This window comes from Solanum tuberosum, unplaced genomic scaffold (assembly GCF_000226075.1).
Source record: "Solanum tuberosum cultivar DM 1-3 516 R44 unplaced genomic scaffold, SolTub_3.0 scf01147, whole genome shotgun sequence".
Classification (NCBI taxonomy): domain Eukaryota; kingdom Viridiplantae; phylum Streptophyta; class Magnoliopsida; order Solanales; family Solanaceae; genus Solanum; species Solanum tuberosum.
In genome coordinates, this window is record NW_006240037.1 from 4510 (window position 1) to 22870 (window position 18361).

The following is an 18361-nucleotide window of genomic DNA, read 5'->3' on the forward strand; positions in this document are numbered from 1 at the left end:
AGAGGCTTCATAGACAGTCAGTCAGTTAGTTTTGAGTCTCTCATCCATGTATATGTATATATATGCAAATATTCTATTTTGAGACTCGAGTTGCTATTTTGGGCCAGATTTCATCAGTTAAGTTGTTTTATGTCTTTGCATGGCATTAAGTTATTCTGTTGAGTTAGGTTTCCGCTGAGTTAAGAAAGCCAGGCCAAGGGTTCGCTTGGGGCCAGCAATGGTCTCCGAGTGCCGGTCCCGCCCAGGGTGTAGGCTCGGGGCGTGACATACACGCACTACAACATTTTAGGCTTTCATCCACACTTGTAAAGTGTGGCCCAAACTAGCAAAAAGTGTGGCCATTGATAAAAGGCAACACTTTTTGACTTTAGGGAACATTTTTTCGGGGGTCGTCGAAAAAGGCGTAACCTTTGACCTTAGGCTACACTTTTCAAGTGTTGGTGTAGCAGCTATGCTTAAAAAGCGTGGCCGATGAGATACAAAGGCCACGCTTTGTAGCATCTCATTGGCAACACTTTTATTTGATAAAACTACACTTTCTAGAGTGGCCTTTGCTTTGTTATTGACCACGCTTTAAAAGTGTAGCTTTTTATACCTTTTCAACAACAACACTTATAAAGTGTAGCCTTTTCTAATGTACATACTACATTTTATAATCAATAAGCCACACAATTGGCATCCCTGTAGCCACACTTTTAAAGTGTGGCAATGTTGTCTAGGATTTTTATAGCCACAATTTCTAATTGAAAAATAATAACTTTGGTTTGGATAGATTCACTTATCACATAATTGTATAATATAAATTTTCTCAAACATTTAATAAGCTAATAAATAATTCAATATATAGATTTATAATAAACTTCAAAAATCATGTCTCGTACTACATACTTAGAAAGAAATATCTTAAAGATGTGTACTACAAATAAATTTCACAATGTATTCAAACATATATAATAATAGTTCAAATAAACTATATTGCTCGCTTCAATATATTGAGTTGACCTGGGGGCATTATTCAAATTTGATCTCCTGCATTTTCCTACACATTCAAAAGAAAATTAAATGTTAGAAAGTTTATTTTGTTACTAAAAAAATGAAAAAGTCTCGACGTGGCGGTGTACACCTAGCTCCATAGCTGGGCTGATCCTTTATCTACCGTTCAATCTATTGATGAAATTTCCGTCCCGAGCTTCCGTCGTCGGCCTTGGCATCAGTGAGCTATTACGCTTTCTTCAAAGGATGGCGTATACTCTTCCTCATCTTTCATTATTCATCTTTTATGTCCGTCCTGAAACAATTCATATATTGACATTTCGTGCTCATTTCCAAATTTCTGCTTTGTTATTCCCATCATCTTCACACTCGACACTAGTCGTGGTTAATCATCCTATGAGAGCTTTGGAAAAGGAGGAACAAGATGAATCATGATGGAAGAATCAACTTTTGTAGACTAGTACATCATGTAAATACCAACATATGGCAGTTGGTTAAAACCAATTATCCTAGAATGCAGAATATTCCATCATAGTAACTGAGAGAATCATCACTAAAGCAATATTGCTGGTGCTAGTTAGAGAAATTCTGGTAAGAGCTCCTATGAAATATGTGTTAGAAGACATACTGGAGACCTAATATTTGCTCAAGCTAAGGTTTTCCCAGACACACCAAACATTGAGGTAGAGGAAACTGCAATTAGAGAAGCTCTATCCTACTGTGTTGTACAAGAATTTACTAATTTCATAAATAAGAATGTCTCTTTTGATAAAAAAAATGTTAGAGGAGATACGTGGACCACACCCTTTGCACATTAGTACAATAGTATAAAAGTACAAGAAATTTCATAGAGGTTTCAAAATCCATGTGCAACACATACAAAGAGGAAATTTCATTTGCAGATTATCTAGAAAATCTTGTTATGGAGGAATAAGGCAAATTAGAATACATATCTTTCTCTAAATTACCTATTCAAGGTAGAATATTGCTTAATATAGACAACATACAAGCTCCTAAAATCAGGTTTAGTCTAAAAAAATAAAATCAAATAGATGACAAGAAATGAAGAAAAACACTACCCCAACATAAGAATTTTATTAGTGTTAAAAATAAGAAAGTTGGCAGTACCTAATATAACATATATAAACAATCTTATCATGTGTTCAACTCAAATGAATTGATGTTATCTTAAATAAGTATCAAACTAAGGGTCAACAACATTCTTGCACCCTCAGAATTTAAGTGTTTTGTTATTGTGAAAAATAACACACCTTTACAAAAACTGAAGCATGAGTTGAGCCAGAAGAATTTGGAAGACTTTTCCCTTTTACAGATCTGTATTTTTTTGACTATAGGATTGACGGTGGTATTGCTCCACTTGTTGAGTTTGTTGTTCCAAAGGTGCAGAGAGAAACTGCAGGATCCTGCAGATTATCGAATGCACTAGTGATACTAGAGTCACATTTTATACTAGTGATACAACTGTGATATGTTTTAGTATTTTTTTAGACTCCAAGAAATGTTGATAAAAAAAAGAACACCTATACAGTTATAACATGATGATAATAAGTACTCACATTTCAAAACAAAAAAAAATAAGACAAATAATAAATATCTACCAAGGAAATAGTTGAAGAATAACAACAAACCTATGACACCCTCTCAGTATGGTTCAACATTTAAAAAATGTTTCCATTTGTGTACTTAAATAAAAAAAGTGATATATAGATAATTACAAACTGATAGGTTTAATACAAGTTGTGTGAGATCAAGGAGGAGAGGAAAGGACTTAAATAGGTAGCTATAACTGCAAAACAATTATGTTTGTTCCTAGCCAGATGTCACCATGCTTGATGTTCCTACTTCACAATCATTAATTAACATATAAGGTATTATGATAAACCAAATGACTAAGATTAGATAAACTATTGAATTCCCATATTTACCTCGGCAACTTCCAAGACAACAACTAAAATAACAAATAGAATGCAGGGAAAAATATAGAACAATTGAAACAAAATTCAGGCAGATTAAAAGAGCACCTGCAGAAGATGTAGGGATGCATGCTTTGATATAGAACCAAAACGTAAACTTGACATTACTTCAGAGTATTGTTTGGCTTAAACCACAAATGACGGTCTTTATATTCAAGAACTGTAGTACAACACACTCAGTATAGGACATTGCACGGAAAAAAGAATAAGGAAAGAAGAACAGGGCTTTAAGATTGAGACAAAATGGCAACTCGTTATGCTGTTGTTTTCCCCTTTTGTCTTAAAGGCCATATAATATTGTTACCTTTAAAAAGCAAATTTTTCTTTGTTCACTAATAGATATGATATTGAAGTTGGAAAATCAATTGTTAAAATAATTTGATTTATCTTATTATTCAAGTATTCAACTGAATTGAGGACATTATAAAATAAAAAATGAACATTGTTGCAAACTATTTATGAACATGATACTAAGACGGTAGTAATAAATGATTCATATTGAAATATTTTCTAAGAACAAAATTTGACTCTGTTTGTCGTTAGAACCATCTAATATTGAACCTAGCATAGAATTAGGATATGCTTGAATCTCATATATTAGATCAAGAGTTTGACAACTTTTAGTAACTCACCTTTCTAATAGATGGAAGGAGTATTTCCCTTGGTAGAAGCAAGAAATACGAGAAGCACTGTAAGCTGAGTCAACTATATGTATATCGGGTAAAAATTGCACAAAATGTTTGCAACATTTAATTCCAAGTAAAAATTCAGGTGCAGAAACAAATAGTTACTTGTACAAAACAGTTTCGCTATCTCTTAACACATTGTACAGCCTGTTAATTTTGGATGCAGAGCAGTTGCTTCTTGTGTTGGCAGTGGGCTGCCAATATCCTGATGGCATTGTTATCTTAATGGAGATTGTAGGAGTTGTAATTTGGACAGAACAACTTTCCAGTGTGATATTTACAATCTTTTAAATGTGAAGTTCCTCATGTGTTAACCCCACCAACAACATCACTCAATCGGTGTGAAAATAGACAATTGTAAAGATATTTACAAGCTTTCAGATAAATATTTCAAAATTGGCTTGCTCCTCATGTCCATGCTACCTCAAACTAAAAAGCAACTTACTCATACATAGTCATATATAATCTAAAAGCAAACAAAATGAAGCACAAACATTTCAAAACTCAATTTACAAAAGTGTAATTTTCCAGAACACCTGGTCAACTTAAATTGACAACGAGCCTAAACTATATGTAACAAAAAAAAATCGGATATGTGTTTTGGAGAATGTAGGAATTGTGCAACGAGGAGAAAGAGAGACAACTTTGTTAGCCGAACATAGAAGAAAAAGGGAAATTACAATCCTATTTTTTCTGAACAAACACAAATCTAAATACGTATAAACTAAAATTAAAATAAAAATTAGACAACTCGCCTGGGAAATTAAAGCTTGTAACATCGGTGTGAATTAAGCGTAGAATGATGGTGGATAAGAATTTGGAACACAACAAGAACCGACAGAACAAGTAAATCTACTCATCACTTTTGAAAACAGAGACATCACCTCAAATATCAACCCTAACCACAAAATAGGAAATAAAATCTTTATAACAAAACATGAAAAAACTTTGTATTATATAATTTCATAGATACAAACACAGTAGAAGGAGAAAGCTGACCAATCAGATCCACTGACAAATAGAGATTAGAGAGATGTCTTTTGTACATTTGATTTGTGCCCTTTTGAGTAAAAAATTAGGGAATTAAAAAACCTAACTTGATATAGGAATAGTTTTGTTATCTTTTTAAAATCCAATTATACACATTTTGAAAAATAAGCAAACTTTACCAACTACATTTTCGTAAGTTACAATTATATGTAATGAAATTAAATTTCAGGAAAATGTAGGAGTTGTGCAATGAAATGTTTTCGAATAAGTCTTTTGGAGAGACATTTCTAAGACAAACATTCGTCCCACCCAACGCTGCAAGCCCCCAAATCATGCACCAACCATTGCAGTGAAACATTGGAACGGTCCAAAGATAAATAGGGAACAAACTCATCTGGTGAAGCAAAAAAATAGCGATGGTATTGAGATACGCACCTCTGTGACTGTAAACAACTCATTTGGGTCACGACGTTGTACCTGAAGTACAGTTAATACTAATATGATCAAATTATGTTCTCGACCATCTTATAGCAAAAGTGCTATCCCCACTTTTGAGGAGACTTTCATAATCGTGATTGCAAGGTTTTAAGTTTTCACCAACAGGGGATTCATCAGTTTGACAGATCACAACAAGAAGAGGTAGATTCTGTTTCTTTTCAGCAAAGAGAGCTAATGCTCCTTGAGCAATTTCTGATCCACAAATATGACCTTTGCTTTCGAACGCATCAGAAGTATCGATAACATAGTTGAATCATGGCGCGTATTTAATGTACAAAGAACGACTCCAGTCATCGGTACTGCAAAATGTAGCTCTTGCATTGCCGGTACATTAGGAGCTAGAGTTGCAACCTACAAATCATATTTCAAAACAAGTCAACATCAAGATTCAAAACTATGTAACATTGTAAACTTTTGATACAAATACAAATTACTGATCATAGACGAGTTGACTTGGATCTTACCCCACCACCACCCCCGAGAGATCATGAGCAATGGCCGAGCTAGAGTATTGGTTACAGATTCAGCCGAACCTAATAACTTTGGTCGAAACACTCTATTATTGTCTTAAAAATCCACGAATATGTATGAATTATTAATTTAAAACTCAATAACTTAAAAAGATTAGAATCCAGAACTCATAAGCTTCAAACTCTGACTCCACCTCCACTGAACAATCTTAAACTCTGCATCCAATCAAACTAAACACTACAAACTGAAACAAAAGGAATACTTTCTTTCTTAATTTTCGTACCAAATCAAATATACAGCCACATTAACCAGTAAACTTCTCAAATGACACAAAAGTGTAAATTTCCAGAACACCTGGTCAACTTAAATTGACAACAAGCTTAAACTATATGTAATATAATGAAATTGAATTTCTGGAAAATGTGAAGATTATTTAGATCTAAAATTGCATCTAACATTCTAAAAACGCATAAAAGGAAAAGTAATCATATAAATTAAGATTTTGTAATACCAGTAATAGAGAAAGACAACTGAACGAGAAGAAGGCTACCATATTTGAGTCAAGTGACTGAATATATCTCCATCACCACAACCCATATCCATTTTCGTAGACTCCCCAACTCCTCCAAACGATGTTGGAATTCTTCGAACTGTTTCTCCAGTTTCCCAAACGAAGGCGTAGAAGAAGTAGGGAAATTACCATCCCTACTTCTTTAGCAACTATAACAACAAGATCTGTAGAAATGTACAATAACAACAAAGAAGAGAGAAACGTACAGTAACTTATAGTGAGCTTATGGGTAGATTTGTAGAATTGAGTGGCTGAATCAAAGAAGAGAGAAACATACAGTAACAACAAGATCTCTAGAAAGAAGAACTCGATAATTTCTGGGTGGAAATGTGAAGGAGAGGGAAATAGGGTTTTATGTTGAATTGATTGAGCAGCTCCTATGTTGTAATGTACAGTGAGTTTTTTTTTTTTTATCTTTATTATGAATTCTTTTTTTGGCCAATTAGAAATTGGAGGGAGTGTTAAATATATTGGAGGGAATACAATATTTTAGTGATGATTTTAGAAAAACAATAATACTACACTTGTAAAGTGTTGTTTTTAGAATTATAAATATAGCACACTTTACAAGTGTAGTCATATGTGTAAATAAGTATTGCCAATTATATCATGATATGGCAACGCTTATAAGTGTAGCCTATTCCACAAAAGAGCATGCTTTAAAAGTGTTGCTAATGTCATCGTGGCCAAAAACTAAAAATTAAGGCTACGCTTTTAAAAGCGTACCCAAAAATATTTTAGGCAACACTTTACAAGTGTTGTCCAGATTTAGTGTGACCTTAGGCCTAAAATGTTGTAGTGACGTGACAACCAGATTTTGGGGGTATTTTTGAGTTTATTATAAAAAATTCCGCATTTTATTGTAATGGTTGAGTTTTAGGCCTGACTTGTCTTTGTGGGTTAAGACGAGTGCCATCACGTCCATTTTTGGGTCGTGAAAAAATGGTATCAGAGCCCCAGGTTCATAGGTCTCACGTGTGTACAAGGCGAGTCTAAGTAGAATCTCGAGTATCGGTATGGAGACGTCTGTACTTATCTTCGAGAGGCTATAGTGACTATTAGGAAAAATCTTCACTTTTTGAAACTCTATCGTGCAATCTTTGTCTTTTCTGATTGTTATCAGTTCATTCCACCCTCTCTTTGTATTATGTGATGACTCATGCGTAGTTCCTCATGTGAGTATTTGGTGTGTTGTAGATTTGTTACAAACGTGAAAGTGATAGACTTATGAAATGGATATGTGGTCAAATATAGAATGTTAAGCGACTCAGAGGGGTTGAGTTAGGTGATGACTTAACGAAACATTTTGAGGATATTTGAACGATGAGGTTGAACAATGGTTTGAGGGACTTCATGAATGACTTATATTTTTCAAGTTAGTTACCTAGTAGAAGGAATAGCACTTGGGTGGTATAGGCAATATCTCTAGTGGTTCGATAATTGGAAGTGGAATAATTAAAAGGATGGCTAGATAATGAATATTGTAACTTTGGAAGCAACAATTAATAAAGTTGTATAGGTATGGGCTGTTTAGTTTATGATGAGAATCATGTTGCGTTAAATGAGATCAAAATCTCTACTACAATTTTATAGATTGAGTGTACATCAAAGAGGTCATAATATAATTACTATAACTGTATTGATGTTTACTGGTTCGAGTTATAAAGTGTGTTACTTCTGTCATCGACCTGATCTCTGAAAGAGTGCATACCGCTTGGGATGAGAGACCGAACAAATTTGGTAATGTATTGGAGTTACTTGATAGGCAGAAATTTGTGGGCTATTTGAGTTCAATCTTCTCGGTAGTTATGATGTGTTCTAGTGGTGGATGTAACAGACTTTCACGATGTGGTACTAGTGGTATATGTAAACGGATATGTTGATTGTTAAGCGTGAATACTAACTACATAAGGAGTTATCAATTGTATCACATGCTCGTATAATAAGGTTTGATGTCGCATTCATATTTGAGAAACCAACTAGCTTGTTACTAAAGACGAATGTGTTAAGCATTATATTGTTAGGAAAATTTTAGTGGTAGATCATTGGTACGATATTGATGTGTTTAGGTTGTGAAGTGTAACTCGAGGATTTTAAATGAGTGGTAATTTCATCGTAAGCTCCATGGAAGTGGATCGATATTAGCACGACAAGCTTATGGGTAAAGGAAGTCTCAACGAGTATACTTGTATGAAGGTAATTGAGAATTTTAGTAAGAAAGTGCATATAAAATTAAGTTAGTCTTTTGAATTTGATTGATATAGTTGAGTTTGAGGTGTCATCGATGACAAGGTTGACTTCGTAGTGATGGAACGGTCTAACTAAGCATGATAGTAATAAGAGTTCGTGATAAATTGTGATTGAGCTGCAATTATATAATAAGGATTGTTGGTTAAAGAAATTTTGTATTGTAATGACGACTTGCAAGTATTTAAGGTTGTGGTTTGATACTATTTGGTGAGTAGCTTGATTGCATGGAAAGTTATAGGAGGTGCTGAGCTTGAATAAAATTGAAAGGAGCTAGAGTCATGAATGGAAAAAAATTAGTGTAATGTGGTTTAGTCTTTGGAAAGAGGCGATCGAGAACAAAGATATTTACTTTGAGTGCAAGGACAAAACATGTATCTTCAGATATTAGAAAATTGAGTTCAGAGACACGCGATTTCATCTTTTTTGCTTTACTTATGATAACAGTGTCACGGGTCCATCATATTGGTTAAAAAAAACTATTGGATAAAATTTGTGAAGGAGTGTACAGACGTTCAACTCGAGTGTGATGATAAGTTTTTTTTTGTGGTCTTGAGTTTGGTACTGAGTACGGTTGAACTTTTAGCGAAAGATATGATAAGGTCTATGGAGAAGAGATCATTGATAAGCTAAGATACGTGAATTCATAAAAAAAATCAAGGTATGAACTAATATTGATTGATAATGGGATTGTGTTACATGGTTGGGATCAAAAATTCAAGTTTTTTCATGGTGAGTTTATGTTCGTGGTAGTATGTTTTGTCAAGGTGCGGATTGGTAAGGTAAGAAATGATCGATCACATTGAATATTGAGTATTTGGAAGGACTTGTATATGTTTTGAGTCATAAAGTGTGTTATTTTGATTTTCAAAGGACCTAAGGAAGGGTTTCCTTTAAAGTTTTTATTTTGAGGATAAGGCAAAAATGTTAAGGGTTGTTGGCCAAAGAATATGATTGGTGAGCGAGTCAACAAAAGAAACAAGAATCTGATGTATTGAAGAGTTCAAGATATTTAGTATTTTGTGTCATGGAAAGAATTTAAGAAAAGTGAAGGAATACGACCTCTCGTATAAACCCTTGGTTTGTAGGCAAAGGATTTATTGATTTTTGCCTATGAGTTTAGATATGACTGTGAGAAGAGAACTAGTTCGGTATAGACTTTCTAGGAAGCTATCATCGACTTTTCTAAAGATTGAGTTTTGGTTGCGTGACAAGCAACTATCTGTGGAAGATTCTATGTGGTTATGTTGAGCTAGATTATTCAAATTATGATAGGTAACTTATTGATGTTCAACGGTGTGGACCTACAGTTTTACATGATTAATGAGGATTTCGAGAGGATTGAAACTACTTTGTTGATGGGACGATATAGACTGTTATGATGTGTTACATAGGCATTTGATGGTGATTAGAGGTTATGAGCTTATAGTATACTGAATTATTGGAGGGACCATACATTACTTAAGTGTTGGTATGAGGTGTATGATGGTTTTGAATATTAGTTGAAATTTGGTATGTGAAAGATTGCCTACAGTGTCGTTGGATGTGCTTCAATTGTTGTACCTTTATGGAAAAGTATTATTAGATTTGAAAGTAGTTCTATCAGTCTTAGGTGTAAAATATATCGGTCATGGAATGCTTAAATGGAAAGAAAGAGCACCGTAGTTTGAAAGTTTTGGAGGCGATAATGTGTTTGTTAAGGAGACCTTGATACCAGTGGCGATTTGAGAGTAAGGTAAATGGCTAGTGTGGTTATGATATTTGTTAGTAGTAAGATAGTTGGCTTTAGTGGAGTACTGTGAGAAGTATGTGGGGTTCAATGAATCGAGTATGTTTACGATTGTAATGGGGACTAGACTAATTGATTGTGGGTGGCTAAAAATCAAGGAGATGGAGTTAGATGGATGTAAATATTTGATATGGTCACTATGGAGGGAGTATCTTATGTTATCCGACTTTGGTTCCATACATTCTTATGTGACCACCGTCTTCGTTCTAGACATTATTTGAAGTTTGATTCACTACGTATGCCAGGCATGTTTCCACATCTATGGGTGAATCCCTAGTAGTGGATCGAGAGTACCGATCCTATGATTGTCCTCCTGGTAGGGTGGCATCCTTGGGCAGAGTTGGTCATTTTATTTATGAAACATTTGGTTTTGTTTGGAATATTTGAAGTATACAAGTAGTTCTACACACACAACCTTGGTTATGAGAACTCATATAAGAGCTTCTATGAAGAGTTATTGTCTAAGAATGTTGTTAGAGGTTCTGCATTTTGAAGTGTAACGCTTGTTGGGTGTTCTTGATCATTTTCTTCTTTGGGTCAACTAAGTTTGTTTCTCCCTGGATGAGTACTTAGTGTCTACATATCCATTTTTTATATAACTTAAGCTCGTGGGAAGATTATGTTGTGAGAAAGGAATTTTGATAAGATCTGTAATGGTTTGTGCACTATGAGTGTGTGATGATTGGTTCAGGTTCACTTCTGGTTGTACCAAGTATTGATTCAGAATTTTATCGTGGCTATGTGAGAAAGGATTCGTCCTGGTTATTGTGTTCTGGTCTAGAGGGTTTCAGTTCAGAATGAGTTCATGTGTTAGTCTGTGGTTTGGTAATAACTCTTGATTTGTAGATCTTCCAAAGTTTGATTTGAAACTTTAGTTCTTGTAGTTGATCTTGATGGAATTGTCTTAAGGAGGAGCTCACTTAGAAAGCTGAACATGGACTGGTATAGTCATAACTTAGACATTTTGTAACGTCGGTTACTCTTCCTTCTTCATCATTGTGTTCGAGTACGAACATAGTTTTTAGTGATGGATAATGTAATGACCCGAAAATTCATTTTTAGAAATTTTTATAAAATTATCGTTTTATCCATCTCGATTGTTGCCCCGAGTTACTTTTGATCAGTTTGCATAGTTGGTTGGGAATTTTGAACTATTTGTTTTAACTACAGTTATTTAGTTGACGAATATTTATTAAATAATTAATTTTATAAGTTGGTGGTTAATGGATCAAGTCCATATATAATATAATTTAAGTTAATGGCCCATTTATTAAAATAAGCTGATAGGATTTGTCATTTTTAATACCTAATTATTTTATTTAAGAAACGGAAAGGAAAAGAAAGAAACAGAAAGAATAAGCCTAAACTCATTCGTACGAGGACATGGAGTCGCTGACGAGAACAACTGTCCAGGTAATAGTTTTAACCGTGATTTCACTACAATTGGTTATCTCTTTCCTAATAAATTAGTAGTTATACTATTAGTATTGTTAAGATGGTGTTTGGGAAAGAGAATCAAAGAAGTGAATTTGAAAAAGAAAAGAATTAGAAATTTGAAATACAATATAAGTTTATGGTTAGTGCATGCAATCATTGGACAGTAATTAGGGGTAATCATTGGGGGAGTTAAATGAGGCTTAGATGTTATCTATTAATGGACGTACATATTAGTTACTACATGCACATTATTGTCTTTATCATTATTATTATTATAATGTAAAGTAGGAATGCATTATTGTAAAGTAGTAGTCATTTCATTTCTATATAAAGAGACGCATATGTAACATAAAGGAGGCAGGCAATGCCTAATATATAAAAAAAAACTTTCTTTTCAAAAAACTCTCTACAAAAATTATTATTTAGATAAATGGAGCAACAATCTGAAATCCAATCAGATATTTCAGATAGCATGAATATGCAAGAAGCAAAGGTATATTGTTAAAAAATATGCAGAACTAATTTCATATCACTACAACATTTTAGGCCTACGGCCACACTAAATCTAGACAACGCTTGTAAAGTGTTGCCTAAAATATTTTTGGGGACGCTTTTAAAGCGTAGCCCAAGTTCTTAACTTTTGGCTTCGATAATATTGGCAACACTTGTAAAGCGTACTCTTTAATGTTATGTGCTACACTTTATAAGCGTTGTTACAATATGATATAATTGGCAACAATTATTTAGATATATGGCCACACTTTTAAAGTGTCCTATCTTTATAATTGTAAAAACAACACATTATAAATGTAGCCTTAAAGTTTTCACTAAAATATTATATTCCCTCCCTCCAACATTTTTAACTCCCCCTCGAATTTTTATTGGGCAAAAAAAAAAACAATTCATAAAACATAAATCTATCTTTTCCCCCAAATCAGAAAAAAATCACAATTTTTAGGTCTGAAATTTCTCCAAGTCGGGTTGAAGTCTCCATGTTTGAAATTTCTCCAAGCCGAATTTCTAGGTCTCCAAGTTTGAAATTTCTCATAGTCTGAAATCCTCAAACATAAAGCAACGACGCCTTCTTCTCCAAGTCTGAAATTTCTCAAGAACGATCCCTCACATATTGAAGAACGACACATATTCAGTTTCATGGTTGTTCACCTGTGACCTACGAAAATCCCTCATAGATTTCTCATTGTTCATCAAGGACAGAACAAAATGCTTCACTTAAAAAGATGATGTCTTAAAGCTTCATCACATTGAAAGGATTTTGCTTGAATATGGTTTATCAGGTAAAAATTTATATCTTTAAAAAGTCTAAATTTATGGCATCTGGGTTTATTTCTTGCGTGTGGTTACACATTTAGCTTTAGGGTTTTGATATTATTGTGTTGTTGATACGATTTTTGTTGATTTTTTGTTGATACAAAAGAAAATAAGGCAGCATAAGTTTTTTGGCTTCATTTTCCTTTAACTTGGTTTGAGTAAGTTGGTTGTTAGAGTTTGAGCATATCTTTGCTGCGTCGCTTTCGTGCTAATGAATGGTAGATAATGTTAATCTTTATGAAGTTAATAGACTGAAATTGTACATAGATTGGGGCTAAGCAACCATTTCATGATTCAAAGTTTAGCATGGACCTTCTTTAATTGTTTTGGCTAATGTTTAAGAATGTTATTGGCTAGAATAGTGCACTCTTGGTTCTGTTCAATAAATCTTAGTAGCAAATGAAGTTAATCATAGTTCCCGTCATGTTAAATCTCACTGAATTAGATTTTAAGTTGCATTATGATATTTATGCTCAATAATCTTTGTTGAAGCATATAGCTATAATCATTTTCTATTTAATTGAAGAAATTTACCATATAGCTATGTTGGAAAGGGTTCTTATAGAGGGCACTAATAATAGTAGCCAAGGCGGGGAGAGGAACTTTTTAGATCATAACATGTCAAGTTTTAATGTTAGAATACAAACATACATATCTTTTTTACTGTGGGGACATAGTATAAATCTCTTGGAACAGAACCTGCTTGCAAAACAGAGAGTTAGGGTAGTGCTTCGAGGGGGTTTCCCAATTTCTAGCTCAAGAATTATTTTCTGCCCTTGTGTGTGGGAACGTTTAGCCTAAGACTGTTAATGTTCCGAGTATGCACATATATATTTTGTGGTCTCAGTGTCTCCACATCATGAAGTGGTATTTCTCCTAAAAAGTTGAGATTGATAATCAGGGATGTGCTCTTTTGCTTTATGCACGGAAATAATGATGTGGATTTTATTATTATTTCACTATTTCAAAAATAAGGGTTTGTTTCTTTTTACCTTATTTGAGAACAAAAATAAACTAGACGTTCTTTCTTGTAAAGTAATATCTAACTGTAAAATTTGACGATGTGATTTCACTGTGACACAACTATATCATATAATATATGTTGAGAGTTTACTTGTGTTTTTGACATATCTGATAGACAGATTTACTTATGATGTGACATGTACTATTACTGAGAGTTCTCTATTTGTAGTACACTCCTGCTGTTGATATTTGGAGCATAGGATGCTTATTTGCAGAAATGCTCACTGGAAAACCATTATTTCCTAGAAAGAATGTAGTGCATCAATTAGACCTTATGACTGATTTGCTAGGAACACCTCCTCCTGAAACCATTGCAAAGGTTAATTCTCTAATTGCATACTTCTCTTTCTTTGTTAATGTTCAATCAGATTAGCATCACTTGGATGATATGATGTCTTCATTACTTGCTAGTAAGAACATCAGAGAACAAAGGTTAAAACAAAAGGAATAGTTGTTGTGAGGTCCTAGTAAATCACGTTGTATGTCCCACTCTTGTTATTCCTGTTTTACTAAAGAAATTCTACTGAACTGGCAGATTAGAAATAAAAAGGCAAGAAGATACCTCGGTAACATGCGCAAAAAACCACCAGTTCCAGTTGCACAAAAGTTTCCACATGCGGATCCTTTGGCTTTGCGCCTACTTGAACGCATGCTTGCATTTGACCCTATAGATCGACCATCTGCAGAGGAGGTAGTTGTTTAAAGTGAAGAAGTTTTTATATTGTTCTATCTACCAAAGAAAATCTTGACTCTGATAACGTGACAAGACTTCATCTCATTATTGGTGGTTTTGGTTTGAAGGCTCTGGCTGATCCTTATTTCCGTAGTTTGTCGAATGTGGACCGTGAACCATCTACTCATCCAATATCAAAGCTTGAGTTTGAATTTGAGCAGGGAAAGTTGGCAAAAGATGTTAGAGAGCTCATTTATCTGGAGGTACAGTTTTCTCCATTTTGATGGCTCCCTTTTATGTGGAATGAAATTACTTATTAATTTCTAAACTTGTTCTGAGCAAACAGATTTTAGAATATCATCCTCAGATGCTTTAGGAGTATATTCGTGGCGGAGATCAGACTAGTGGGTTTATGTACCCAAGGTTAGGAGACACCTAAATCTTGCTCCACTTAATTTATGTTCTTTTCTAATAACTTTTTTCTACCTCATTTCCTTGCATTAAAAGCTGATTGTTTAGTTTAGTTAGAACAAAAAATTACTTGTTTTTTAGTTTCCTCCAATGGTCGCGAAAACTATGATGCATCTTTGGAGGGCATTGACAACTCTTTCCAAAATGGAAGTAACGTCAAGTTAATACTATACAAAATCATTTTCTTTCCTTCAAGGGCAGCGATAGCTAATTCACAATATATATGGTGTGTTAGTGTGTAATGTGTTGTGCATATGTATCTGCTTGACTGCTCCTACTTTGTGTACATATTGCAATAAATGTTTTGTACTACTCTTTGAGAAATATTTTCTGATGGTCTTTCTTTTGTGTCAATTTAGTGGTGTTAGTACAATGCATAGATAAGCAAGAGTGCACCTTTGCTTAAACTGGTGTTGCACAACAGCAAAGCCAATGGAAATACCTTGACTTAATCCTATCCCTTATTCTTGCATCTGTAGTGATCATGATGATATTGTTCTCTTATTTGACAAGCACTAATGAGGCTCTCCACTGAACTGTTTTCTTCTCATTAAGAGTGTAGATAAAGTCAAACGATGCTAAAGAACTTGTGCTGAAAACTTAATTATGAAGGATTTAAAATATAAATTGTTTTTTACATAGTTCATAATAAGTCTTCCTTATTGTATACATGTGTAGTACTCTGGCTTACCTTTTTATCTATTTCTCTCACATCTCTCTCTGTCTATACCATGCTTTATCATTTCTTGGCAGATAAGATTTATCGACAACACAGATCCAGCAGGCATTGATCCAGAAGGCTTTCTGTGAAGCCGACTTGATATTTGTAAAACAGGTTTTGACCTCAGGTTCTTTTTTGTGCTTTTATATTTTTTAGCCATAATGTGGAGTAGCTTTCTGATAAGTATCGCATTTTGTTTAGAAAATGAAAGTTCTATAGAAGAGAGTTAAAAAACATGACTGTTTACCTCTGTTTAATCTACATCTACTGGTTTAGGAGTTTTAGTAGGTCTACGAAAAGTTTCTGCTTGGTTTGTGATCCTCTAGTTCCGTTTCTTTGTTCACTCTCCATTATAATATACATTGCAGGATGTGCATAGCATTGCTCTTAAATAGTTCTCACTTCTCATTGTTGCTTACTACCACTCATGTGCAGGGTATTGCCATTACACAAGAGAACTCATTGCTTAACAACACTGTTAGAATTGAGGGTTTGTTAGCCGAATTCCCTATGTTTGATTGGGTGGGCAAAAGAACCTCTGGAATGTCTGCAGTTGGCTTACTTCCAACTGCACTTCAGGTTTGACACTCTTGAAGTCACATTTCTAATCTCAGTTTGCTTATATATCACAATTCACTACTTTAAACTTCCCAAACTTCTCGACACAATTCTAGAAGAAAGAATATTTCATGCAACTCTCACAGGTTTCAGAAATTCAAATTCATTTGTGTAAATAAATGTGATGATTGGTGTGATATTGTCTTTATCAAATTAACTTATATACAACTCCATAACTTATTAAGCTTCTAATTCTACCTAGCATGTATTATTTAAGTAGGACAACACTTACAATCCAAAGTAAGCTAGACTTTGTCGCATAGAATGAAACACAGGGAATTATTTCATCTTGTCTTACAACATTTGTGTCACATTACGCCACATATATCTTTTCACTCCAGGGAATTGATAATAGAGAGATGCTCGTTGATGCTGCATTGATGGATGAAGCAAACAGGACCACTGTGGTATGACTATATTTCCCTTTTCATGTTCTTTAGGTATATAAAATACCCTTTTATTTGAAGTTTTGAGACTAGTAAATCTACTTAGTACAAACAACTGAAATAAATTTCCTTGTAGAATTATAGGAGTTGATGGAGTTGGATCAAAGGTCTGGTTCACTTTCAGATTTGTGGTTGTGATGTCGGAGGAACATATAGTTGTGTATTTGACTATGTGGATATGTTGTTTCTTATCTCTTGCAGGATATGGTTGTCCTCCCATACAAGGATAGTTTATTACTATTTAGTAGGTATTTACAGTACCTTGTCATGGAGTCTCCGGGGAAAGAGTTTGACCTTGACGGTAACTGGATATATTTCCTATAGTTTCCAGCTCTTAATTTTTTTAGATTAAAACCACACAGAATAGATGCATTTCCACTTGCTAACTGGTCATTGTTTCACCGAAAATTTAGTTTCCTCTTTTTCTTGTTTCCAGCTATATTCAACAACTACGAGACAGTGTGCACAATTTCTTTGCAACATTTATTGAAGTATTGCATGATAGGCCCCCTGGTCATGATTGGGAGCTTGAACCTGGAGTTACTTTTGGTGACTACCTCTTTGGAATGTTACAGGTTAGTTCTTCTAGTAATATTTTCTAGTAATATTTTAGTTTAGTGGAAAGATCGGAAGGGGGAGTGAAGGTTTAGTGCAAGAAATGCAAGATGTTCTAGAGCCTTCAAACAGTGAGATGTTGAATGCTCTATAAACTGACCTACTATGCAATTGATAGTTGATGAACATAAGATACTTGAGATGCCACAATTTTTTAGCATTCTACTAAAAAGAACAAGTTTCTGATTAATTTTGTAAAGAAGTTTTGAATTGTTTAAGCACTGGGTGAAAAAATTCCCAGCTTTTTGTATACGATTGGATAGTAGTCCACCATCTCATAATCATATTTCTAAGAGGTTTATAATCACTGTCAATCACTAGAGAATCAACATAAATATTTTAGATATTTCTAGCAAAGTGCCCTGCCAAAAAATTGTGATCAATGATGTCTTTTACTAGTTTATAGCAGCAGAAACACTTGAATGTTGTTGATCAAAATTGTGAGCTTGTTTCTTTTCTCTATAATTTGATCCCAAGTAGATGAGCATGTGAATTCTACATTTGCGTTGGGTTTCTAGATTGGTTGATTAGAAATCATGGGCTGGTAGTGAATTTGAGTCGCAAAAATGGTTGGGACAAGATTCGGAGGTACAGTTTGATAGACAGTTTTCTGTTAAAGTTACACACTTTTTCTGTTAAAGTTGCACACTGGAAATTTGGAAATTTGGAATCTGGAATCTAGAAATCTGGAAATCTGGAATCTGGAAATCTAGAATTTGGAATCTGGAATATGAAATCTGGAAATCTGGAATCTGAAATCTGGAAATCTGGAAATCTGGAATCTGGATA

General features: G+C 34.1%; 1 protein-coding gene, 1 long non-coding RNA gene and 1 pseudogene across 7 annotated transcripts; 1 reads left to right on the forward strand and 2 right to left on the reverse strand.

Moving 5' to 3' along the window:
• Positions 1-871: 871 nt before the first annotated feature.
• LOC102585717 (uncharacterized) lies at positions 872-2695 on the reverse strand. Its single transcript, XR_369026.2, has 2 exons — positions 2265-2695; positions 872-1039 (listed from the first exon to the last, which is right to left on the reverse strand). It is a non-coding gene; the product is annotated as an uncharacterized lncRNA (long non-coding RNA).
• Positions 2696-4838: 2143 nt separating this feature from the next.
• Positions 4839-6185, reverse strand: LOC107059288 (probable acyl-activating enzyme 2; annotated as a pseudogene).
• Positions 6186-12570: 6385 nt separating this feature from the next.
• LOC102586279 (mitogen-activated protein kinase 9-like) lies at positions 12571-17751 on the forward strand. 6 transcript variants are annotated; one of them, XM_015305797.1, is made up of 9 exons: positions 12572-12971; positions 14198-14347; positions 14564-14719; positions 14830-14964; positions 15926-16007; positions 16329-16472; positions 16853-16918; positions 17034-17258; positions 17394-17751. In XM_015305797.1, exons 1-5 carry the CDS (start codon positions 12960-12962, stop codon positions 15980-15982), a joined length of 510 nt encoding a protein of 169 aa, XP_015161283.1. In that variant the 5' UTR covers positions 12572-12959; the 3' UTR covers positions 15983-16007; positions 16329-16472; positions 16853-16918; positions 17034-17258; positions 17394-17751. The 6 variants fall into 6 exon arrangements, with proteins under 6 accessions (XP_015161285.1, XP_015161283.1, XP_015161284.1 ...); XM_015305798.1 differs by having other exon boundaries at positions 17034-17064; positions 17159-17751; XM_015305799.1 differs by having other exon boundaries at positions 12571-12971; positions 15926-16020; positions 17034-17751.
• Positions 17752-18361: the final 610 nt, after the last annotated feature.